Source organism: Saimiri boliviensis, chromosome 7 (assembly GCF_048565385.1).
Source record: "Saimiri boliviensis isolate mSaiBol1 chromosome 7, mSaiBol1.pri, whole genome shotgun sequence".
NCBI lineage: Eukaryota > Metazoa > Chordata > Mammalia > Primates > Cebidae > Saimiri > Saimiri boliviensis.
The window spans coordinates 106,806,040-106,833,027 of NC_133455.1; the positions used below are offsets into that span (position 1 = coordinate 106,806,040).

The following is a 26,988-nucleotide window of genomic DNA, read 5'->3' on the forward strand; positions in this document are numbered from 1 at the left end:
CAGGATTTTCTTAAGCTGGGTTAATAGAGTGCCTGAAACATTTCTGCATTTGAGAATTCAAGTCAGAGTAAACATTGCTAACTGTAAGGAAACAGCAATGGAGCTGAAGTTGCTGGGCTTTGAAAGAAAAGTTGACCAGTAGCCTGTGATAATGTAGGAACACCAGCTGTGGAAGTGGATGTAGAGAGAGAATCCTGTCAGATTTAGGGAATTCATTCCTATAACTAACCTAATGGTATAGATTGTTAAACACTTAATGAGGTCCAAATGTAGACTTGTTTCCCTGAAAATGTTGATAAGTAAACAAGGAATGATCAATTTCTGATCATTTGGATGTATCCCTGCTTCCTGTGGGGGTGTAGACCAGATGACTTCATATAGGTTAGTGGCTAGGCTAGTTCCATCTTTCTTTGTCTTTTTTTTTTTTTTTTGAGACAGGGTCTCACTGCCACCCAGGCTGGAGTGTAGTGGCACCATCTCAGTCACTGCGACCTCTGCCACCTGGATTCAAGCAATTCTCCTGCCTCACCCTCCCATGTAGCTGAGACTACAGACGGTGCACCACCATGCCTGGCTAATTTTTGTATTTTTAGATGAGATCGGGCACGTTCAGGGTGATATGGCCATATTTTTGTATTTTTAGTAGAGACAGGGTTTTACCACGTTGGCCAGGCTGATCTCGAACTCCTGACCTCAAGTGATCTGCCTGTCTTGGCCTCCTAAAGGGCTGGGATTACAGGTGTGAGCCACCACGCCCGGCAGTTCTATCCTACTTTCCAATGAAATTCATCACTTCAGAATTTATTGTCAACTCTGTGCCTAACTGTTAAAAACTAAGAAGGTGCATAAAGACAGCAACATATGTTAAGTGCCAGGCATAATTATAAATATATCCATTAACACATTTAATAGTCATAATACTTTTAGTTAGGTGCGACTATATTACCCATTTTGGGATGCATTTTTTTTTTTTTTAACATTTATTATTATTATTAAAGATGGGGTTTCACCGTATTGGTCAGGCTGGTCTCAAACTCCCAACCTCAGGTGATCCTCCTGCCGTAGCCTCCCAAAGTGCTGGAATTACAGGCATAAACCGCCACACCCAGCTTTTAGATGGATCAAAATTTAAGGATCAGAATAGTTAAGCAATTTGCATAATGTTACGTAGCAAGCAGATGGTTATGACAGGATTGGAACTTAGGCTCAATCACCGAGGTGGTTCCTGGTCAGTCTGCTGTCTTGTGAGCTAGGTCTGCCGTAACAATGTACCAAAGTCTTGATGGCTTAAACAGAAATTTTCTCACAGTTCTAGAGGCTGGAAGTCTGGGATTAGAGTGCCACCGTGGTCAGTTTTTGGTGAGGGCACTCTTCCTGGCTTGCAAATGACCACTGTCTCTGTATTTTCACATGATGGAGAGAGAATGTGTGCATGACAGCGTGTGAACTCTCCTGTCTCTTCTTATGAGGGAACTAATCTCCTCATGAGGGCCCCACCCTCCTGACCTCTTCTAATCCCAGTGACCTTCCAAAGGCCGCATCTCTCCAGACCATTATACTGGGGGTTAGAGCTTGAACGTACACCTTTGGGAGGACACAGTTCAGTTCATAACACATAGATAAAAGCATGAACAGAATCAATAAGAATACTACGAATATTTTATTTGCTAATGTATTGGGAGATTATGAATTTTATTTTAATCTATATTGTCTCATTTCTATTAGTTTTGTTTTATTCACTTGAAAATCCTTCTAATATCTCCACAGATAGAAAAGTGACCTGGATATGACAATGAGTTAATGGAAGGAAAACGTTTCATAAATAGTGCTATAAAGTTAATTTCTTTTCCTGACGTGCATATGTAGCAGTAATAACTTCATTTTGTGTAGCTGTAGCAATTTACAGTTAACAAAACACTGTGTCTCACTTTCTTACAAGAGTCATATGAAAACATCCATTTTATGGATGAGGAAACTGATCTGCAGGGTCAGCCTGTACCTCCATTACCCTCTCCCACTACTCAGTTAAGCTTTCTGCCAAGTAGCAAAGCTGAATAAGGAAAACAGATGAGGTAGTAAGAAACATATTTTACAAAAAGTAGACTTTTTAGAAAAACAAAAACAAGCATTTGGGGTCACTTGGCTTGAAGGAATATGGAGGAAGATCCTGGCAGAAGTCATTTAAATAGTGGATGCCGGTCCTCACTTAGTCAGTGTTAGAATTCTGAAGAATTCAGAGATACCTGGTCTGGGCCCATTTGGCCAGCCTTAGCCAAAAGTAAGACTGCCATTTATAGTACTATAATTTTTTGATGAATCTGCTGTGGAAATGGAAGCTGCCATGCTGAGTCAGATTGGTGTAGTCTGGTGGTGGTGTATGTTACTCAGCCTCTCTGGTCCTCAGGTTGTCTTAAAATCATCATCATATCTATTGGTGGCGCCACACAGAACTTTTTGTGAGGATGAAATAACACAAATGTTAAGCTGCTTTGAAAGATTTTAAATTACAAGCTGACAGAGAGCATTATCCCAACTGCTGTAATGTCCTGGGCCTAGAATGCCTTATAAATACAGTAACTTAGTTTGAACCGAAACTGCAGCTTCCATATTTAAAGAGACAGAATCACAAAATGCATGACTAAAAAACTATTATCTAGGAATAATATGTTACACAGGAAATTTACCTAGTTGTATCATGTTCATGAAATATTTGCAAATATTTTTAAGATTGTGATTAGCATTTCATCTTAAGTAATTATCCTGAAATATTTATTCCTTAAATTACTGCCTTTTAAAATTTGGTGTATTTAAATATTCTGAAAGTTTATAAAGGTTTATGAATTAAGAAAATCCTTTGGGTATAATAAACCTCTTCTAATTCTGGAAGGTGCTGTCATGCATTTGAAAATTTAGTGTTTTACTGAGAACTAGTTCATTGGTAGGGCAAGGTATTCTCATTTTAAGGCATTTGAGGGATCTGTTATGTTCAGGATAGGATATGGAAGATAAAGATTTTATTTTTTAGTTTTATTTATTTTTTTGTTTTCTTTTGTTCTTTAAGATAACAGATTTTATTAAAGGAAGAGAGAGAGATCAAATAGTAAACCTGATTTTCAAAAATCTTGATAATATTTCACATAAATTTAGAGAAAAGCTTCTTCTGGATGAAAATGACACTGATGAATCCTGAAAAATCATTTATGGGACTGTGACCTCTAGTCATTTACAGTGCACTAGTTCCTGTGCATGCCAGTATCTTATGTACTTTTCCTTTTTAAACAGCTGCCTGAATTTGTTTATCTTTGAAATTGTCTTTTCTTTATTCATTAACAGTTTAATGAACACAGTATCCAAAAGACTAACATGCTTAATGAACACAGTATCCAAAAGACTAACATGCTTAATGAGAATGCTTCTTACTGAGCAGATCATTAATCTTCAATTTCAGGTTTATATGGAGCCTAAAGATCACCTGAAAAGTGTCCTGTAAACTGTTCACACAAAATACTAACTTTGGGAAGCTGAATGTTGCCTGTTTTTTTTTTTTTGGACAGAGTCTTGCTCTGTCGCCAGGCTGGAGTGCAGTGGCACGATCTCAGCTCACTGCCACCTCTGCCTACCAGGTTCAAGCGATTCCCCTATCTCAGCCTCCCGAGTAGCTGGGACTGCAGGCCTGAGCCACCATGCTCCGCTAATTTTTTCTATTTAGTAGAGATGGGGTTTCATCATGTTGGCCAGGATGGTCTTGATCTCGTGACCTTGTAATCCACCCACCTCGGCCTCCCAAAATGCTGGGATTACAGATGTGAGCCACTGAGCCTGGCCAGTGTTGCCTTTTAATAAGTATGTCAACTAACTAAAAAAATCAGAACTGTGTTATTAGAGATAATAAACAGCATTAGTTGTCTTAACTAGTTGGAGCAAAACATTGACCGTATAAGTGCTAAAAAAGTAAGCAATGTTTACCTGAAGATATTTCACGTGAAATGGGAATGAAGAGGTGAAATTTCAGGCAGGTTTTTGAGGCTAATACTAATGTCTGCATTGCTCAAGCAAACTTGGATTAGAAGTTTTATTCCATGCTCTCTAAATAGTAATTCTTTTCCAATTTCCTCTAAGGAAAATGTTTGAGATAAAGACAGAAGAAAATATGTCAAAATTATTCTTAACTTTATTTATGGAAATGGGGTCTTGCTTTGTCACCCAGGCTGGAGTGCAATGGCACAGTTACAGGTCACTGCAGCTTGGAACTCCCGGGCTCAAGCATTCCTCTTGCCTCAGCCTCCTGAGTAAAGCTAGGAGTACAGGTATATGCCAACACGCCCAGCTAATTTAAAAATTATTCATTTTTTGTGGGTATTTTTAGTAGAGACAGGGTTTCACCATGTTGGCTAGGCTGATCTCAAACTCTTGATCTCAAGTGATTCACCCACCCCAGCCTCCCAAAGTGCTGGGATTACAGGCTTGAATCACTACGCTGGCCTTTTTTTTTTTTTTTTTCCTTGGTCAAGGAGTCATCTTGCTATGTTGCCCAGGCTACTCTCAAATTTCTGACCTCAAGTGATCCTCCTGCTTCAGCCTCTGAAAGCACTGGAATTGCAGGCATGAGCAACTGTGCCTCGCCTTAACTTTTAAAAATAGGGAGAAGATACAGCCTTTAAGGACATGCTCTGGAAAGAAAAAGAAAGAGAGAGAGAGAGAGAGAAAGGAGGGAGGGAGAGAGAGAGAGAGAGAAAAAGAAAGGGAGGAAGGGTCTTACTATGTTGCCCAGGCTGGTGTCAGACTCCTGGGATCAAGCGATTTTTGGCCTCATGAGTAGCTGGAACTACAGGCATGTGTACCATATCTGGCCCTGCTACTTTTTGAATTCACATAATAATAAAATAGGATGGGCATGACAGCTCATGCCTATAATCTCAGAACTTTGGGAGGCTGAGGTGGGAGAATCTCTTGCTCCTAGAAGGTCCAGGCTTCAGTGAGCCCTGATAGCACCACTCCAACCTGGGCAACAGGGTGAGACCCTGTCTCATAAAAAAGAAAAAAAACCACAAAGTAAGGTAGTGAAAGTGGAGGGTGGGATATGAGGAAACCAAAATGAGCTCTTTGAAAGAATAGAGCTGGGACCCTAGAGACTTGGGTTCTAGTTTTAACCCGATTACTAACTAGCATCCTTGAATTCACACTTAACTGGTCTGGGTCTTAATTTCCTTAGAAGCAAACAGTGGGACTAGCATATTTTCAAAATCCCTTCCAAATTCTTGATTCTCTATTGCTGCGTGGTAAACTATTCTAGAGTTTAGAGAATTAAGGCAACAACACTTTTATTATAGCCCATAGTTTTTGCACACAGATTCAGCCAAGGCTCAACTGAGTGGTGTTCAGCTGGCAGACAGTCTCATTCAAGATAGCATCTGGCATGTTTCTTTGACTTTGGTGAGGATTTGGAAGGCTGGGCTCAGATGAGGCTGTAGATCGGAGTGCCTACTTGTGGTCCCTCCATCATGGTAGCCCTTGTAGTGGGACTTTCTACAGGGCCCACGTACTAATGTTCCAATGGATAAGAAGAAGATGCATGGTTTTAGAAAACTTAGTCTTCCAAGTCACAAGTACCTTTCTTTTCATGCACCCTTGGGTGAGGCAGTCAAAAGGCTGCCTAGATTCTGCGGGAGGGGCCATAGCCTCTATCATCTAATGAGAGGAATTTTAAAAGCTATGGTTTAAAGTTCATATAGTCCTATTCACTGTGTGTGGTAGAGTTTGTTCAATTGTGGTAAAACTTACTATTTTAAACTTAGCCTTCTTGAACCCTTGACTAGTTGAAAAGCGAGCCTTCTGCCCTCTCAGAGAATGTTGATGATCAGAAGTAATACCCTATATTCCTTCTTCTGTGTTCATTCTCTGATACTGTATTTGCATGTAGACATTTTACTTGTTCAGCTGACATCTCGTGGCTCTTCAATCACTTCTTAGGCTTTTTAAATTGTTATTTAATATAAAGAATACTGTGATCATGACAAGTAGAGTTTGAGAACATCTTCCACAGGTCTAACATAGAAAGAAGGGCACAGGACGTCTTTAAGCCTTTACATTTCTAATAGTTATTTGGCATAAAGAAGCTCGTGATAGTGCCAGCTTCACCTGTCAGAACACACCATCACAAAAAATAAAAATAAAAAATTAGCAATTGGAAAATAACAATTTATGATTGAACAACCAAACTTCCTGATTTGATCCTTTGGTGTTTCCATAAAGTGAGATGCTTTGAACTATCTCTCCTGGAGACCTGTATTTATCCTCAGTATAACAGGTGGTGGTATAAAGGGTTGAAATAAATGATTTAGGCCGGGCGCGGTGGCTCAAGCCTGTAATCCCAGCACTTTGGGAGGCCGAGGCGGGTGGATCACAAGGTCGAGAGATCGAGACCATCCTGGTCAACATGGTGAAACCCCGTCTCTACTAAAAATACAAAACATTAGCTGGGCATGGTGGCGCGTGCCTGTAATCCCAGCTACTCAGGAGGCTGAGACAGGAGAATTGCCTGGACCCAGGAGGCGGAGGTTGTGGTGAGCCGAGATCGTGCCATTGCACTCCAGCCTGGGTAACAAGAGCGAAACTCCGTCTCAAAAAAAAAAAAGAAAAAGAAAGAAATTATTTAAGCAAGTATTACAGGAAAGTGGCCAGAAAACTCCAAATTCAAATATATCTGCATCTTCAAAGAAGCATAATCATTTTTTTAAAGTCTAGGTGTGTTTTTTTTGTTTTGTTTTTTAACTGCTGTTTTTATCAGCTACTGTTTGTAAGAAATGATGTATCTCTTATTTCTTAGGACACATGCTAAAATTTGGCTGACAGTGAGTGTTCTCATTAAATACTCATTTCACCCCTGTGAAGGAGTTTTGTTACCCGAGGCCTGTAAAACATTGTATTATTGGAGCAGAGCACCCTTCCACTGAGCCAAAACAGATCTCACATTTTTTTAAGGCTCAAAGTTAAAAGTATGAAGGTATTAGGGAGAACAGCATTTGTTTTAATTTTTGTATTTTATTTCTTTACATTTTGTATATAATGGTTTGGTCATCAACACACTTCAAGTCTAATTGTAAATATTGGCTCCAAGGGACAAATTATGGTAAGGATATATTCTTAATCTCTCTCTCTAAGTCAGCTTTAAAGATTTGTGGAAACCTTCACACAACAGGGAATTGTCATGGTTCCTGACTTCTCTGGATGTGGATATCTTTCTTTTGAGACTTCGGGGAGAAAAATCATCACTGAATTTTTCTTGCTTACTGTCTCTAGATGCTAACATAACATTGTTTTATTAAAAGCTTATCATGTCTACGTTTTAAACTGTCCACCTTTGTTCTGCTGAGAATTTGTGTTAATAGTGAGACATATATCATGATCCTTGCAGGGAGCAGGGAACACTCTGTAATTCAGGCTATTTAATATCTTGTTTGTTTAATTGTGTATTACATTGTCACTGAAAGAAAATGAGAATATACAGAGAAAATAATGACAGCACCTAATAATGTCTAAAGGCTGTGGGAATCCAGAGCTTGTTTTTCTCGTCTCCCTCTAGGCTCCCTGCCACTGATCCAGTTGCAGAGAAGAGAAAATGCAGTTCAGAAATCTTAAATGTATAAAGTCATTCACTGTTTTAAATAGTTTATGAGAGGCATGTTGATGCCATTGATAACAATGAAATATAAATTCAGGGTCTATGGAAGAAGTGCAGGATCTGAAAATTTTAAATATTATCTCTAAATCTGCACATAACTATAAATTAGAAGATACATGCAAACATTAAGAACCTGGGTCCAAATGAACCACCTCTTACAACAAGGATTTAAGGCCTCTAAACGTGAAAATGTGTAATTAAGATGTTCCATTGACATTACATGAATGTGCAAGTTACTTTGAGTCAGTTATTATTTTGGTTGTAGGTGATCACCATTATCATAGTTCACTATCTGTAAAATGAGGAATTTAGGCTTAGGTTACATCTGAGATTCTTCCCAGCTTGCTGATTTTGTGATTGTATATTAATAACCCCTATAATGAGCCTAGAAGTGTTTGGTTTATGCTTTAGGTTTACGATAGCTCTTTAGAACTCTCCATGTAATAATTCACCATTCACCAAGAAAGTTTGCCATTCTTATAAATGAGGAGGTTTGTGGAGGCTGGATGGTACAGAGAGAAGACAGTAGAGAGAGATTATGAATTTAGTTGGAGGGCCGAGGGAAGCTTACTCAAGGATTCTGAAACTTAACTTTGTAACCCAGTTGTTTACATCTCCTGAAGGTAGGCCAAGGAATAGTGGGAGAGGAGGATGGGGATAGTGTGGACCAGGCGTCCCCAAACTACAGCCCACGGGCTGCATGCAGCCCCCTGAGGCCATTTATCCTGCCCCCACCCCACCCCCGGCCACACTTCAGGAAGGGGCACCTCTTTCACTGGTGGTCAGTGAGAGGAGCACAGTATGTGGCGACCCTCCAACGGTCTGAGGGACAGTGAACTGGCCTCCTGTGTAAAAAGTTTGGGGACGCCTGGACTGTGGACGGTCGTTGCCTGGGGAGCCAGTATCTGCCAGATCTATGACTTTGGCCCAGTGAAGATAATTTTTCAGAACAGAAACAAAGTCCTGTTCTCTGTCTTCCAGAAAACATGACTGCAGAGAACTGGACAGTTTGTTGAAGGCTTCATAGATACTAAGAATCACTTGTACTTAGGGGACCAATTCTGTCACATTTTAAGTTTGTTTGGAAGATCAGTTAGGTACAGTTTAGTTTTGGTAATTTGGTTGGATTTTTTAAAATTTGGCTAATGAAATGTTTATCATACTTGGAGTGAACATAAATTGGTGATAATAAACTTTTTCATTAGATAGATACTTATGATTAAATGGATTCTGAAAATTTCCTAGAATTACAAATATGTAAGATTATACCTAGTTTGTTAAAAATGAAGTAGAAATATGCATTATGGCTAAATTCCATAAACAGGCTCAACATATTTGAATGAATAAAAGCAGAATTTCCTGGCTTTATTGTTTTATTGTATACTTTTATTTGAATGTCAAGACATAAAAAAATTACATTTTTAAATAACCCTCATCAAGCTTTGATTCAAAATTTTAACTCATATTTTGTAATTGAGAATAAGCTAGTTTTTAACTTAAACTTTCCATATGTATCTCTTACATTATAATTGCTAAAAAAAATTAAGTACCCTAATTTTGCATGTCTAGATTATCAAATTGAGCACAACTTTATTTCTGTTTACTAGAATGCTCTTAATTTTTTAGCACCTTGTTTTCTATCATTTATTCATTTATACTTTCCCCTTTTTATTCTGGTATTTATCAAGTATTTACCATGTTGGTTAATCTTGGTTACTTTTGATTGCTTAGATTAACCATCATTAGAGCATTCTCCCTCTGCCTTGAAATTTTTTTCTTCAATATAAGCAGGAGTGTTGCTGGAGGACGTTGTAGTGGACATTACTCTGGATATTATTCCCAAAGGAAGCATCATGAAATCGTAGGATTCTTAATTCACCAAGAATCATCCCAAAGCCATTTGTTAAACAAAACTTTGCTCACTGAGAACCCTGGGAGTTCCAACTAGTAGACTATAACAGAGTTAATACAACAACCCTGGACTACATATTTTAGTGGCAGTGGTTGTTAAGAGGGAAAACTGACTCCATTAGCTCCTCCTGGATGGATCATACATCTTCATCTGGCCCCAGGTTTCTCCCATTATCTTTTTTTTTTCTTTTTTTGAGATGGAATCTCCCCCATTCACACAGACTGGAGCGCAGTGGCTGGATCTTGGTTCACTGCAACCTCCACTCCTGGGTTCAAGCAATTCTGCCTTAGCCTCTCTCCCGAGTAGCTGGGATTACAGGCGCGCACCACCACACCCAGCTAATGTTTGTGTTTTTAGTAGAGATGGGGTTTTGCCACAGTGGCCAAGCTGGTCTCCAACTCCTGACCTCAGGTGATCCACCCATCTCGGCCTCCCAAAGTGCTGGGATTGCAGGTGTGAGCCACTGTACCTGGCCTCTCCCTATGATTTTGAAGTAACTGCATCTCTTCTTATCAGGATGTCATAAAATTGAACATACATGTATGTATATACAACACATGGTTATACACTGTTGACAAAGATGACAAAAGACGAAGAATTCACAGTATTTTTTCTTTCTTGGCCTCATCAAACACTGCCACAGTAATCATTTCAGATTCTGGTGCTTCCTGATGTTCTAAACCACATTTACGTAATGCAGTGCAGGTAATTTATTTTCATATCCATCTGTTTGTCATTGCATTGGTACCTTGGAAAGGTTAGTGTTTTCCGTTTATTTGATTGTTACTACTGTTAATCATTACAAAATCTTATTATCGTTGCTCATATATAAATCAAGAAAAACAAATTTCTAGCAAAAAATTCATAGAGGAAACTTCTTATGCAAATTTAAGTAACTGACAGAGAATATATATGGACACAAAATCTTGCTATTATAGTCATATTGTGACCTCAGCCACCCTTTGTATAGCTGAAGTAATGACTGTTTGATATTTATTATAAAACATATTAAATTCCTTGATTAACTGAACCTTTCATTCCCCTTTTTTGTTTCATGTAGCAGTGAAAATATATTGTTCTATTATCATCCTTGCCAGGAAATTTATAAAATGTATAAAATTATTCATAAATGTATTTTAAACTGAAAATATATTAATGTATTATTGGGTGTACTGAGCAGAAAACATTTCTTTTCACATTTGAATGGCAGGCACATGATTATACATTCACTTCTTACTGAATATTAATCATCAATTCCATATGGCTGGTGGATAAAGCTCTGAGAGGCAGCCAGGAGATGCAAATTCTTGCCCTCATCATGGACTTTTTATGTGATTTTGTTTAATGTTTAAAGTCAACTGAGTGACCTTTGAATTAAAAAAAAAAAAAATTCTTTCCAAGAAGTCCAGTGGCAGTATAGGCTCAGGATTGGGTTATTATACTTTCTATTCTTCTTTTGGCATTTCCGCTTCTTCTGTCCAGCTTAAAACAGTTTTAATTCAAGCTTCAACCTTGGCAGGCTTCTGTTCTCATATCGTTTGCATGTTTTCTGAGGGCAGTCTCATTCACACTTGCAGTTTCAGATCTGTTCCTAGAGCTTCAGAGCCCCATCCAGGCCATCTCCACCGGGTTGCACTCCTCTGCCCAGCCTGGTCTCTTGGCTCATTGTTATCCCGTCTGCCTGTCCTGGGGCCATCCCAGCCTGATGTGCTGACTCTTCAGCACTCAGCATAGGGTAGGCCTTTGGGATGATTTCAGTGATTGAGTTCACAGCTGAACTAGTTATTTCCTCCCCAACACCGCAAAATGCATCCCTTCTGTGTCCTCTCTGAATGGCATCCCCAGTTCCCCTGCTCTCCCTGACTTCCTCTCTTTCCTCTGCCACTCCGCTTCCTCTTTTTGCTCCATGTCCTTTGAATTCTGCCTTCTGTGTTTCCTGAGGCTGTTCCCTGCCCTCCGTACCATGCATCACTGCCTTGGTTCTAGGCTCTTGTGTCTCACGTGGACTGTGGCCATCTCTCTTAGTTTGTGTTTCAGCCCTCCAATCTTGTCTCCTCAAATCTGTCTTCCTTCATACTCTTGCCAGATTTATCTGTCCAAAGCATATATCTGAACATGCCACCCTCCTAAACTTACAAGCCTTCAATGAAGAAAACTGCAAACTTTGCCAAGATTATAAAAAGATGAAAATGAATGCCAAGAGTTTTATGTGCTCTCTATATGGGAAAACAATATAGTAATGGATTTTTTTTTCCAGGTTTATATTTGGGTGCATCACATTGCTTATCAAATTCCCAAAGGTTTTTTTCTGATAAAATTGGAAACACTAATTTATTTATCAGTTAAACACGTGCAAATAAGAAAAAAATGAAGTCTTTGAAGAAAACTTGGTGTGGAATCTCTCAGCTCTGCTATTAAATACATATTAATCAGCCATGTGGTGTTGTGCACATTTCCCCCAATCCTCCTTAAAATGGATTACAATGAATAATTGTGAATTATGAAGAATTATTTTGAGGATGAAATGATATACATGTAGTGTATTCAGCATAACGTCTGCTACTAGTAAATAATGAATTTAAGCAAAATCAAAGTAAATACAAACCAGTTACATACACATGCATACATGTTAACAGAGCACATAAGGATGAGAGAACAGTAATGATGGTTGTCTCTATATGATGGAGTTATGAATTGTCATCTTCTTGCCTTTTCTCCATTTTCTACAATAATCACGTTACTTTTCTAAGTAGAAAAGGGAGGAAAAAAATCTTCCAGTGATTTCCACCTCTGGGATATGTCCAGGCTCCCTGTACCTCATTTGGTGCCCTCTACCCTCATACTTTTGTTTGCTTCTCTCTCCTCACCTCTTACACCTGCTTCCTGCCTTTCTGTTTAGTCACCATGAATCCAGAATTGCTACCTTCCCTGTAAACTGTGTTTCTGCTGCATGCCTTGCTGACCCCTCTGCCGATAATGCCCCCCTACCACCAATTTTGTCTAGTTTATTGCCACTTCTCCTCTAAGGTTTTGCTTAAAAATCACTCACCAGGTTTGAGCATTCAGACACTTGTATTAAAATTAACTGATTTTATGTTTGTTTCCTCCAAAGGAATGTTTTCCTCCAAAATACAGACTTTATACTAGGATCTGAAAATAAAAGATAATTAAGTTACAGCCCATTCCCTCAGGTTGCCAACAGTCTGATAGAGAAAGGGATGTGACTACATGAAGTAACAAATACCGTAGGATCTCTGATTCAAGTATCTGCAGAGAATGGTGGGGCAGGAAGTGAGTAATTCACCTTTCTTGGGGGAAGGGTGGATTATGGTGTCGGGTTCATAAAGTTTCCATTATTTTTACTGAAGAGGTGATGCTTAAACTACTGGGGACAAGTGTTCCAGGCAGAAGCTTTACATGGAACAAAGGCAGGATGTTGGAGGACAGTCCAACATTCAGAATGATGAAGCATTAAGTTTGAGGTGGTGTTCCCATGGTGCTTGGCACATAGTACAACTCAAGGATTTTGAACTAAATAGTATGCTTCCTCCTGGTTTCCATGTATAGGTTTTGGGGTTTGTGTATCCCTAGAAATTGTATGTAATATTTTGCATTTATGTGCTTTTGAAAGTTTTTCTATGGAGCAAGCCATTGTATTTCACTAGATTATCGGAGAGGATTTCATGAACTATGAAAGGTTAACAGCCACTATTTTAACAAATATACCCTAGAAATGGATGAGGTGAGATGTAGAGGATAGAAGCTGATGTAAAGACAAATATCTTCAGCTACATTTGGCAGAGATACCCCTGGGCATTCACAGGGCAGGTACTCACCTGCTGGAGCGGCAGAGGGCCTGGTCGCAATGGGTACTTCTCATAATGGCCCTGCACACACTTTTCCAGCTCCGTTTAGCAAACAGGCTTATTCTTGCCTCTTTATTTGCTTCAACTAAGCCATTATAGTATTCCTTCTCTGATAGTCAAAGCAACTCTCCAGGGTAGGAAACATGATGGGGTTGAGAGACTGGAGAGAGAATGGAAACACCATATGCTTTATTCTGAAAATAAAGTAAGAGTTGAATATATGAGGAGAGCAGGAAAGTAAGTATAGCAGCCAAAGCAAGTCAGTGGCAATGGCATTAAATAGACTGCATTAAAAGGCTGCAACAGCACTAGCCCCCGACTTGCATTGTAGGTCAGCTCATTCATTCCTCTGTGGCAAGTAAAGAGATGTGCGAATTATCCAACTCCTCGAGTCCTGCCCAGGCAGATTCAGTATCCTTTGCCCTCTGTGCAGCTGTAATAACCTTGTATATACTTTTGTTCTAGAACATACTGCAGTGTGGCAGAATTGTTGATATTCTTTACTTCCATAAGGTGGAAATGGTTGATTTTTGAATGCCTAGCACTTAGTGCTGGCTCAGTACATGTTTACTGAGAGAATGAACTTGAGTTTTGTAGCCCAAAGGTAGTGAGTCTGTTTGTACAGTTCAACCTGTACAAAGGTAACCTTAAACAGCTGAATATTTCCATTATCCTTGCTTTTTCAATTCCTTTCCTCCATTGCCCAGTGAGGCACTCAAATAAGAGCTAATCAAGGAAGGAAGCCGACAGATCTTATAGGAGCTGCTCTTTTGAAGGGAGGGATTTGGTGCAGTGTTGAATCTGATGCAATCTCAGACTCCATCAGCTTGCTGAACAACGTTGGCAAGTGCAAGACAAAGCAAAGGACGAAGGTTATAGGAGCAAATTGGAGGGCACTGTGGATCACACTTGGATCTGTCTCAGGGGCACTGCACACCTTTATCAGTCAGAGACAAGTAACCTTCCAAAGCATAATAATTTATTGTATTTTTCAAAGCTCTCTGGGATGCATGAATTAGGTGCTAGCCTTGTGCTATGCCAAGTCCTGCTCAGAGGGATTCAGAGGCCATCCAGTTAACATAATGTAGGGAGAGCTTGCAGAGAACCAAGAGAAAACACAGATATGTTTAAAGAAATGAAAGTTTTTATCATTTGTGTTTAGTTTTTTGTTTTTTTTGTTTTTTTGTTTTGTTTTGTTTTTAAAGAAACAAGGTGCAAATTGTCTTGCTTTGTCGCCTGGGCTAGAGTACAGTGGCACCATCTTGGCTCACTGTAGCCTGTAACTCTTGGGCTCAGGCAGTCCTCTTGCTTCTGCTTCTTGAGTAACTAGGACTGCATGTGACCGGCTGGCTTTTTTTTTTTTTTTTTTTTGAGAGATGGGGGTCTTGCTATGTTGCCCAAGCTGGCCTTGAACTCCTGGCCTTAAGTGATCCCCCATCCTTGGCTTCCCAAAGTGTTAGGATTATAGACGTGAGCCACCATGCCAGGAATGAAAGGTTCGAAGAAGAAACTTAAGAGTGACATCAGGTTTCCAGGTATGCGAAGGACACAGAGAGTAGTTATTTTCCAATTATTGAGGAATGAAGAATAGGAAAAATTGGTTTGCATCTTATGAGAGCTTCTGAGGAGTGAAACTGGAAGAGGATTCAGAACATCTTCCCATTCTCCTATTATGTTAATTTTATTAGTTCTAGGTAGTGGGTCATTTTTAGCATTTCACTTGGCTATCCTAGATTGGACACTTGATCCAAAGAGGGGTAAGGAAGGAAATTAATGATATTGATTGGACAGCTGCTGTTAGCAGGCTCAGGATTTCCTCCAGCTCTGATTTGCAAACATCTTGTTTACCCAAGAGGGAGGCATTTTTATTCCCATTTATTTGTGGGACAACTGAGGCCAGGAACTCATGGTGGTAATGCATAAGTGGCAGTCCTAGCTTTGTTACTTCAGTCCTGAGTTTGTGTAACTCCAAAGGATTTGTTGGTAATTTATTTGTAAATTTGATGAGTTTAGTGTTTGTTGAGGCCATTTGGATGTGTCAGTCTCTTTGCGCTGTTGCAGACTGACTCATCACAGATTCCCGAAAGCCTTTCACCTATGAGAACAGCTGTGCATTTGAGCCAGTTGGTCACTTGTATGTCTAAAACCATAAGTTGCTGCTTCTCAGCCTGGGTAAAGCATACTTATGGTGCATCACCTCTGAAAGGCATACTTTCTGGCATAGCAAAAAATAAATAATTTCAATTTTAAAAGGTATACTTTTTACTTAAATGGCATGCTTTATGGACTATACACTGAAGGCAAGCACGATATGCTGTACACAGGTAGAATACATCGAGGATCATAGCAAGATGAATGATATCGATCCAGGTTTAACCTACTGACAAGTAAACCTTTCTATCCTTGGTTTCTGCTGTTTGATGTCTTTTTCTGATTAAAAATATTATATGTGAGCCATTGTAGAAATTTTGAGAAATACAGAAAACTGCAAATAAAACCAAAATCACCCAACACTACCCCTCAAAGATAAACCACCATGAATATTTTAGTGTGCTTTCCCACGTTTAAAAAATAATACAATGTAGTTTTATATAGTTTAGACATAAGGTATCCTGCCTTTTCACTAAACTTGCCTCATAAGCACTCCCTGTGTTTAGTTTATCTCTTTTGTTGTGGTAAAGTATACATAATCTAAAATTAACCATTTTTAAGTGTGCAATTCAGTAGCATTACGTATATTCAGCGTTGTGCAGTCACCACCACTATCCATTTCCAGAGCTTTTCATCATCAGCACTCCCTATATTTAAGAAGCCTTCACAAACCACACTTAATGGCTGAATAACATTCCACCACATAAAATTTTCCAGAAGACATTCAACAAATATGTATTTTGTGCTCACTGTAAGCTAGACTTTATGGCGAAAATAGTGAACAAAACGTGCTGTTTGTCCTTCAGGACCTGTTGGAGGAAATGGATGATTAGTAGGCAGGTTGAGTCCTATTGAGGGGAAAGCAGAGGGTCTATGGGACCATGTAGGAGGGGAAACTAATTTGAGGTATAATTTGCATAGTCATTCCTTGATTGTTGCTGGTCTAGCATGCATCAGATTTTTTGGCTGTTATAAATACTATCGAGAGATATTTGTAGGTATAAATATTTGTCTACATTTCACATTATTTTGTGAAGTTCTTGAGAAGTGAAATTACTGGGCCATACATTCTAACAGGGGCCAGTGCAAGATTTCTTTTTTTATTTTTATTTTGAGAGACGGGGTCTTGCTCTGTCACCCAGTCTGGAGTGCAGTGTTGCGATCACTGCTACTTTGAATTCCTGGGCTCAAGTGATTGTCCCACGGCAGCCTCCTGTCTAGCTGAGAGTACGACCACCATGCCTGTCTTATCTTTTTTTTTAAAGAGAGGAGATCTCATTTTGTTGGCCTGGGTTGGTCTTAAAACTCCTGGCCTCAAGCATTCTTCTCACCTTGGCCTTCCAGAATGCTGGGACTGGTCTAAGATTTAGAACACTAGTAATTGTTACCTGCTGTGCTATTCTTAAGGGTAGGAGCTGCACCAAGGATTTCCATTGCCTGTTTCACCTTAAACCTCTCCTAACTTTATATAGATGTGTGTACAACTTGCCTCTGGCAGCATTACGTGAAGAATGGGGGCTGAGAAGTGAGTATATCCAACTGGAAAGAGCCGAGTCAGGTCAGAGACAAAGGGATTGTGGCTGAGGCTGAGGTTATGTGGTGGGTAATCCAGGTGTTTGTACTCATTTCAGAGGCCTTGGTTTGACAGATGCTTTAGGGCTGTGTTCACTGTTCATGTGGACAGTTTGACTCCCTTCTGTGAAATTTCATTCTTGTGAACTTGAAGTCACTGTGAAATAAAAGTAGCCTATTTTTTTCCCCTTAAAAGTATCTGTTCATCATCTAAACAAACTCCTAGCCTATTATCAGAGCTGGAGGAGACCTTTGGCTATCATATCATTTTCCCTGTTGAAACTACAGGTAAAGATTCTAAGACTTAGAAAAGTTAAAGAACATTCAGAAGGAAACTTAAGAAACTGGTTTGGTTACATGTAAAGCGAGATTACAGCTCATGTCTCTTGATTTAGCTACTGGTCACCCCATTACCTGCTTCACGTTGTCTTCAGGCTTTATTCTCTCCTTAAAGGATTTTTTTCTTTTTCCCATGTCTTAATTTTGCGCTCTCCTCTTTCCTTCTAAGATGTTACTTGAGTTTTGAATACATGTGTGTCTTGGCTAATGCCTGTCAACCAGAAATTATGCTAGTGAGTTTGTATTCCTTATCCTCCTCTGTCCTTGGCTTACTATTTGGTTTGACTGCTTACTATTCTCTTCATTTTGGCTTGTTTCTTGGAAAGTTTCTGTTGACTTTGGCAAAAGTAATCAGTCATGTCTTATTTAGTCCCTTTGGATAATTTTTTTAGGGGTTGGCTTTTAAATTGCACTCCAGCCTGGGTAACAAGAGTGAAACTCCATCTCAAAAAAAAAAAAAAAAAGAATATATCCACTATTGATATAATTAGTAAGTATGGCAACCTGTTATGGACCAAAGAGTAAAGTTTTAAAATAGATGATTAATATTGAAGGTAGGAATAGCACAGACGTCTGATACATTAATTTTACCAATGGTTAGTTGGTGAAACTTTACTCTGGATACCCATGTATTTATGTAAATACACATACACTTTTTGGTGTATATTAAATTTCCCTTCTAAGATCAAATTTACAAACAAAAGTTAGCATGGTTTTGTATTAGAGTGTTAATATCTGCAGTTGAACTTCATATCTGTATCATGACAGTAAATATAAAACCTTGGGTCCCCTGGTAATTAGAGAAAGGAACTTACAAAGCCAGCACACCAAATTTGGTCTGAGGCTGTGAGCGCCAGTACCAAGTGGTAATTGTGTGATTGAAAAATCCTGTGGCTTATATTCTCAGCAATTTCTGATAATCAGAGTTTTAGAAACAGTTCAGAGTTATCAGGCTCTTTCATTTATGAGTGAAGGGAGAAATTGCTCATTGGCTGTAAGCCTTTTATGTTGGCAATTCCATCCTTAAGTTTAAAAAGGCATTGGCATTTTCATTATGAAATGGTTTTGTTGGATTTATAGCTGAGTCAATTTAGTGTTTCAAAATTGGCATTAGTCTATATAGTTACTTCTATATAAAAGCAACTTAAAGTTGATTTTGTAGTCTCAATTTTAAAGATCATTTCAGATATCTGTTCCTCCTGTGTTGGATCTACTGTATTGAAATATCAAGTTATGGAGAACTAACAAATAAATATAGCATGCTCCATTCCCAAAAAGACAGACGGCCTTACCATTCTCTGTTTAAGGAACTTGAGGAGACCCTGAGGTGACATATAAACGCTGGCTCTACACCTCACATTTGTTCTCTTGCCCATTTTCTTTTACGTCTTACAGTGTGGAATAATAATAACAAATGATAATGATAGCAATTATATCTTGAATGCTTACTGTGGTAGTATGATGCCCATTTTATAGATTAGGAAGCTGAGATTTTACCCAGCTGATAGCCCAGTTAACCTTCCTCATTCTCGTTTCTCTACCACCTCCAGTCCATTCTGCATACCACTGCTGGTTCCATCGTGTGTTTTTCTCCTCCAGAAACACCTTCGTAGACTCTACACTGTGTAGGGATAAAGCCCAAACCTCAGTGTACCTACCAGTTGGCCCCAACTTTTTAAATCTTGTATCCTGCAGCTTCCTTACAAAAATCCTGCAGTATAGACCTACGCTAGCATGAGCATGCTGTGTGTTTGTCCACCTGTTTCCCTGCTCCAGCTGGCAGATGCCTGCTATTTGCCAGGCACTGTTAGGATCTTAGGGACACAGTTCTCACCTTCAGAACCATATACTCAGGGGTAAGGTAGACCTGAACATAAATAACTTCTCCTTGGCTTTTATTTATAATTCCAGATTGGCTTAGACCCTATATCCTTGGTGAAACTTTCCCTGGCCATTCAAGGCAAAAGTGATTCCACCTTCCTCTGAATGTCTGTGGCCTGAACTGACTGTACTATATTTATCTTTGGGTTTTGATCTTTTCAGGTGTCTGCTTCTTAACCCACTTACAAATCTTTGCAAGTTAAAGACAAAGGTTTATAGGTTAAGCCTTTATAGGTGAAAGATTCTACAGGCAAAGTCTGCGGTTCTGTGTCATTGATCTCTAAACTCCAGTTTTTAAAGAGAGGATTAATAAATTTGTAAAAATCTATAAAATTTCATAAAGAAGTTTTAGCCCTGGATCACCATACTTTAAAAAATTTATTGCATTGTGATCTGAAACCGTATGTCTTAAAGTGTAAAAGATTAAGTTGGCACATAAATATGGGATATCATTTGTTTCTCCATACTTGCTTTAAACGCTGGTGCCAAGTCTTTAAAAAATTGAATTAATGTTACTGTGACACTTTCCCTTTCATTAGTTACCAGCCTTTTGACTATAAGCCAAGCTTTAAAAAGTCACTAATAAAATACGTGAGACGTAACCTGGGTAATACAGTGAGACCTCATTTCTACAAAAACCTTAAAAAATTAACTGAGCATGGTATGCACCTGTAGTTCAAGCTACTCGAGAGGCTGAGGCAGGAGGATTGCTTGAGACCAGGAGGTGGAGGTTGCCATGAGCCAAGATTGTGCCAGTACACTCCAGCCTGGGTGACAGAGCAAGACCCTGTTTCAAAAAAATATGTTTGTATATATTTATATCTGAGGCTCTAGTTCTTTGAGTTATGGGGTTTGTTTAAAATGTCATCAAATTTAAGTGGCAGGAGCAGAAAGAGTCCTGAATGATGAGGTGGGAAACTCATTCAAGTCCCAGCTTGAATCACTTAACAGGGTGAACATAATTTAGTCAGAAGCTTCATCAACTCCTGTTTCTTCACAAGGCAGATGAGGCCATCAGCATCACGGTGGACATAGTGGGATTTTCACCTGTTGAAGACTCCTATGGGTGACTGTCTCCATGTTGTGCTAGTTCAATTGCATCCATCTATTTATCTGTTATATTAGTTTGCTGGGGCTACCATGACAGAATACTTTAGACTGAACTGCTAAACAGCAGACATTTATTTTCTCACAGTTCTGGAGGTTAGGAAGTCCAAGGTCAAGGTATCAATACATTTGCTTTCTTCTGAGGCTTGCCAACGGCCATCCTTTTTTCTGTCCTCACATGGTCTTTCCTCTGCATGCGTGCATTCTGGTATCTTTCTGTGTCCAAATTTCTTCCTCTTTTAAGGGCACCAGTCTGATTGGATTAGGGCACACTCTCACAGTCTCATTTTCAGCTTAATCACCTCTTTAATGACCCTGTCTTTTCCAAATCCAGCCACGTTTTGAGGTATGGGGGTTAGGGCTTCCACATCTGATTTTTGGGGAGCTATGATTCTATAATATCTACTTAGAATGGCACTTATGAGCCAGGCGTGGTGGCTCATGCCTGTTATCCCGGCACTTTGGGAGGCTAAAGTGGGTGGATCACATGAGGTTAGGAGTTCGAGACCAGCCTGGCTAATGGGGTGAAACCCATTTCTACTAAATATATAAAAATTAGTCGGGAATCGTGCAGGTGTCTTTAATCCCAGCTATTCGGGAGGCTGAGGCAGGAGAATCACTTGAACCTGGAAGGTGCGGAGGTTTCAGTAAACTGAGATTGCACCACTGCACCCCAGTCTGGGCAACAGAGGGAGACTCCCATCTCAAAAAAATAAAATAGCACTTACTTGTTTTAAATTATATATGAAGAGACTAGCATAAAGAAGAAATCAGAAATATCCCTCTACTTATGTAATGCCTATTATTAAAAGGGAAAAGGTGCAGGTGGATGAAAAGATAAGTTGAACTGTATTGAAGGGTATAAAAGAAAACTAACACTGTCTCCCAGCCCTTTCCTGTTCTAGGCAACTTCTTTAAAAACATTTACACAAATGTTTGCTATACAAAGGCCAGGTGCAATTTTTAATGTATTAATGTATCATAGGGAGTACAGATATCTCTACATCTGCACACAGATTTGGCTTTTAAATAACTGCATAATATTCCATTGTGTATGTGCTTTAATTTACCTGATCACCTCTTAATGGGCATGTAGATTGTTTCCAGGTTCCCCCAGCACTCCGTTACAAACAGTGGAGCTAGATTCCTTTTAAAAATCCAGGGCTGGGCACCTGGCTCATGCCTGTAATTCCAGCAATTTGGGAGGCCAAGGTGGGCAGATCACTTCAGGTTAGGAGTCCAAGACCAGCCTAGTCAACATGGTGAAACCTCATTTCTACAAAATACAAAAATTAGCTAGGTGTGGTGGTGCAGGCCTGTAATCCCAGCTACTCGAGAGGCTGAGGCAGGAGAATCGCTGGATCTAGGAGGCGAAGGTTGCAGTGAGCTGAGGATGCGCCACTGCACTCCAGCCTGGGCAACAGAGTCTGAAAAATTAAATACATAAATAAGATAAATACATGCATACATAACCAAGATGAAATAAGAAGAGCTACCTAAGAGGAATAATTGGCCCCTGATCTTAGTGAAGACAGTCTTTCTTTTTCACCTTCCTGTTTATTGGCCTTTACATGAGTTGTTGTGAAAGGTATTTCATTCTTCCCTGTCCTCCAGTACCTGACCACATGCCAATACCTCTTCTTTCTGTATAATAGGAAGGGAAAGCATTAGGTCATAGTCCTCCCCAGGAAGAAAGGTCTGTCTGAATCATTAACAGGCATAGACTATTTTTAGTTAAGGAAAACAGTTTCTCTTGGAAGAATTGCTATTTCCGTGCTCAGGGCAGCACATGGATCCTTTCTGGCTGCACCTACCCATTGGCGAGGGGCCAGCTCTCTAATGGAATGTGAGCACTCTCACTGCTAATCAAGATTTACAGTGGAGACCAGGACGCCTGGCTGCTTATTGGATTTGCAGACCCTCCAAGCTAACAGCGGCAGCCCTGAGATTAAGTTCGTTGCAGAGGCTCGGTCCTTTTCCCAGACCCTCCCTTCTCTGGGGCCAGCTTCTTAGCCACAGGTATCATCTGGCATTATTTTATAAGCTGTGCCATAGTGCAGATGTTCTTTTCTGAAGAATTACTTTCACTTCTGACTCATTTCAGGAAATAAGACAGTCTATCAGAGGTATTCTTCATCTTTAGACCCCTAGAGAGTTCATTTTCACCTGGGATTTCTAACCACATGCGGGCAGTGCTTTATTTACCCAGATGTGAGAAATAACAGCAATGAATAGTCGTCTTCTAAAGCAGCCCTTAATTCCCTGCAGAATCCAGTGTGAATGCCCAGAGGTAGCTTATGCCCTTATTAGTGTAAATATTTCTGAGGCTTTGGTTTTGTGATGCTTGTGGACATGCTGTGTATATGGGCTTTGGTGCAGGAAAAACATAATTTAGCAACAGATTTAAAAGGTAGTCTGGAGTGTTTCTAATTACTGTTTGTTTAGTTCGCCATTGCCTAATAAGTGGATTTAAGTAACCTCGAGGGTAGGGAATGTAATGTTCATATTACAGTCAACCGGGCAAATCAAATTCTAACTAAGTATTGCAGAGAACACACCATGGAGCCATTTTATAGAAGTATTTCATTGAATTTTAAATTTAGAACTGAGAGCATTTTGGATTGGGCATTTCCCACCTGTCATGCATCAACATGAATGACACATCCATGTGTGGTACAATACCATTTAAGATCTTTTGGTGGCCTTCAGCATTTAGCTTTCTTTTTAATTTGACATAATTTCCTTTTTAATTTTCCCATCTTTCATTGGCCATAATAAGGAACTGAAGTATTAAGAGAGCCTAGAACAGTGGTTGTCAACCTTGGTTGTGGCTTGGCATCAGCCGGGGAACTTTAAAATTACTGATGCCTGAGGCCACCTCCAGAAATCTGGTTTAAATATCAGGAATGCAGCCTACACTGGGATTTCTAAAAGCTCCCCAGAGGATGCTATTGTGCACCATGGGTTGTAAACCACAGACCTAAGATGTCAGGGCCTTGTGAGCTAATCTCATCCAGTGGTTCTCAGCTCTGGCTGCAGATTAGCATCATCTGGAGAGCTCGTGAAAGAAACACTGATGCCCCACCACCTGCAACTACCTTTCTAGAGTCTCTTTAGAAGGCTCTCAGGTGATTTTGATGCACAGCAGGCGTTAAGGTTAACTGACATGATCCTAGCCATTCCGTATTATAGATAAGGAAAAATTAGAGCAGGAAGGGTCAAATGGCTTGCACAAGGTCAGGTTCTTGTTATAGAGGCAGGTCTGATGCCTCCTACTGCTCTATCTGCAGCCTAACACCATCGCTTATGTTGGCCTATTGTATTTATTGATGCCTCCTCATCCTTCAGGTGATGTTCCCGCCTCCAGGCCTTTTCTGACTCCTCACACTCACCTCCCATCCAGCCTGGGTAAGATCCCGTTCCTTTGTATTTGAACAGCATCCTACCTTCTCTTTCCTCTCCAACTGTCAGTTCAGGAGAACAGGCCTGTGTTTTTCTTGTTGTTTCTGTAACAGTAGTGGGATTTCAGATAATATTTGTTGAATTGAAGTTTCTTACTTTTTATTCCTCAGTCCACGTGGATTGCCGAAAATAGTCCATTCTTATATGCATGCTTCAGAAAACAACTTCAGAAAGCAAACTTATTTATTTTTTGAGACAGAGTCTCACTCCCTCACCCATGCTGGACTGCAGTGGTGTGATGTCAGCTCCCTGCAACTTCTAGCTCCTGAGTAGCTGCAATTACAGGTGCACGTCACCACGTTCAGCTAATTTTTGTATTTTTAGTAGAAACGGGGTTTGCTGTGTTGGCCAGGCTGGTCTCAAACTTCTGACCTCAAGTGATCCACCCGCCTCAGCCTCCCAGAGTGTTGGGATTACAGGTGTGAGCCATCATGACTGGCCACACAGGTTATTTCTTACCTGTCTATGGCTCACTGTACTGTGGGCCAGGATCTTATAAGCAGGAAGAACTTCCCATCCTGCCTTCCAGGAGAGAAAGTTTTAGCAAAAAATTGTTTGGCAAGGATACTTTGATGACAAAATAATGAAAACAAGATTTCAGTGACCTTACACATTACTCAAGGTACGTACAACACCCAGGGACCTTTGAATAACATACAAGTGTGTATGGCATAGCAAAAGGGTGTATGTGGCATTACCTAACAAGAAAAAGTGTATGAAGTAAATGATGCTATTTTATCAAAATATATTTTAAGGACTGAATAATTATTTGGTGCAAAAGTAAATGATGCTATTAAAAAAAAAAACATTTTAAGGACTGAATTATTATTTGGTCCGAAAGTAAAAGTAATTGCCATTACTTTTTTCTCTCTCCTTTACAAAATCAAGTTTACCTGAAAGTCATTTGCCATTATTTCTAATGGCAAAAAAACACAATTACTCTTACACCGATCTATAATATTTTAAAGCAGCCACATTCTGTTAGTATAGCTGAATTAAATCCTTTGGCTTCTTTGGATTAATATGTTTGTCTTTTCAGATGATTTTTAAAAGCTCTTCTGTTACTGCAGTTTACTTAGGATCATCCTTGGTCAGTGTTCTACTTTTACTGGGAACATATTTTCAGATTTGTACTATTTGTGTTTACCCTTAAAGCTGTACCAGAGACTTTTCTCTAAAAGCAATATAATAGCTAGTATCTGCTTAGCCTGCTGGTGACCAGGAGAGTAATAATTTTCTTGGGTGCAAAATACATAGTTAAAATTTTTTGGAACTAAAACTGCAAACTGGGCTACGTTGTAGAGTAGACCCCAAGATGTTAAAGATGATGCAAACAGGACAGAATAATAACCTAAATGTGAAGATCCACTTTGAAATCTTAATAAGACTTCATACTTCATGCATTATTTTCAAGAGCCTTCATGTTGGAGAGTAAGTGGTAATGTGCCATTGTGGAAGTGAAGTCACTGTATATTATGGAAAACCTTCCTAAAACAAATATTCCCCAAACTTTCAAGAGAAAACAAATCAATTTAGTTGGAGGTAAATATAAAACATTTTTATATTAAATAACTTTTATTGAGTAAAGATGCAAATTTATTGAAGATAAAATATGAAGATCTGAAGAACCACCTTTTTTTTTTTTTTTTTTTTTTTTGCTGCTATGTAGGTGAAAAATTTAACAAAGAAAAATTATTGATGAGTAACCAATTTCTGTCACACTAACTTCAGAGGCTCCGCAGTGCATTCTGGAAGTGAAAGGACAGGAAAGAAGGAAGGGTTTTTTAAAAACATAAGGCTCTGTTTTTAGCGTTTTCATTTATGTCATGTCATCAAACCTTTATAACTTATAATTAGGACCTATTTACACCAGATTTTTACATTTACCTGTATGCTAGAGAGAGGAGCCAAAATTTAAATCCAAGTATGTTGATGTCCTTGTGTCTTTCTACTGAACATGGCCTTTCATGTCATAAGAGTAGATAATTCTCCAGAAGAGACATTACTAACTATGAGTGTTTACCATGCTGGTGGAAGAGGGCTGGCTTTAGCTTCCCCTAGAGTTTTTAAAAAACACCATTAAATTGACTAGAAAAACTGTTGGCAGCGGTGTGGAAAAAAGGGAATCCTTGTAAACTGTTGTGAATAATATAAATTGTACAGCCATTGTGGAAAACAGTATGAAGATTCAAAAGAATCAAAAATAGAACTACCATGTGATCCTGCAGTCCCACTTCTGAGTATATACCCAAAGGGAATGATCTCAGTATCTTGAAAAGACATCCACACTTTTGTATTCATTGCAGCATTATTCACAATAGCCAGGATATACAACCTAGGTATCCATTGATAGATGAATGGATAAAGAAATTTTGGTGCATGTATACAGCAGAATGTTATTCAGCCATGAAAATGAAGGAAATCCTGCCATTTGTGACAACATGGATGAACCTGGGGGCCATTATGCTAAGTGAAATAAGCCACAGAAAGACAAATAGTGTATGACCTCACTTACATGTGAAATCTAAAAAAGTCATAGAAGCGGAGAGTAGAACATTGATTGCCAGGGGCTTGGAGGTTGGGGAAAATGGGGAGATGTTAGCCAGAGGGTACAGAGTTAAAGTTAAAGATGACTAGGTTCCGGGCATCTAATGCACAGTATGAGTGGTGATGGGCTGTGTTCATTTGATTGTGGTAATTGTTACACATTGTATATAAAATCACATTGTGTACCTTGAATATATTCAATCTTTGTCAATTAAATATTTTAAAATGGAAGAAAGGATGGCCAATTTTGAACCAAAGGCATACAGTGTCAGGTAGAATTTTGTGATCTGACTCTCAGAAACTACATATTTGATTTGGGGAAGGCAGCCAAGCAAACTGGTTGATAATTTGCTCTTTTTTAAGGTTGATTCCTAGGTTTGAGAATCCTGGCTTTCCTACCTACTAGCTGTGTGGTTTTGGGCTACTCACTTAACCTGTTTCTGCCTTAGTTTCCTCATCAGTAGAATGGG

The 26,988-nt window shown here is 39.3% G+C and overlaps 1 protein-coding gene across 3 annotated transcripts in view; it reads left to right on the forward strand.

The window, feature by feature from the left end:
* Window positions 1-26,988, forward strand: part of ANO6 (anoctamin 6) — a 330,625-nt gene that overhangs the window by 164,008 nt on the left and 139,629 nt on the right. Inside the window, exon 2 of one of the 3 annotated variants that reach the window (XM_003941475.4) lies at window positions 23,858-23,917. The exons of the other annotated variants lie outside the window; for them this stretch is intronic. Within the exon in view, the coding sequence (XP_003941524.1) occupies window positions 23,858-23,917 (60 nt within the window). The remainder of the gene's footprint in view (window positions 1-23,857; window positions 23,918-26,988) is intronic. 3 annotated transcript variants of the gene reach the window in all.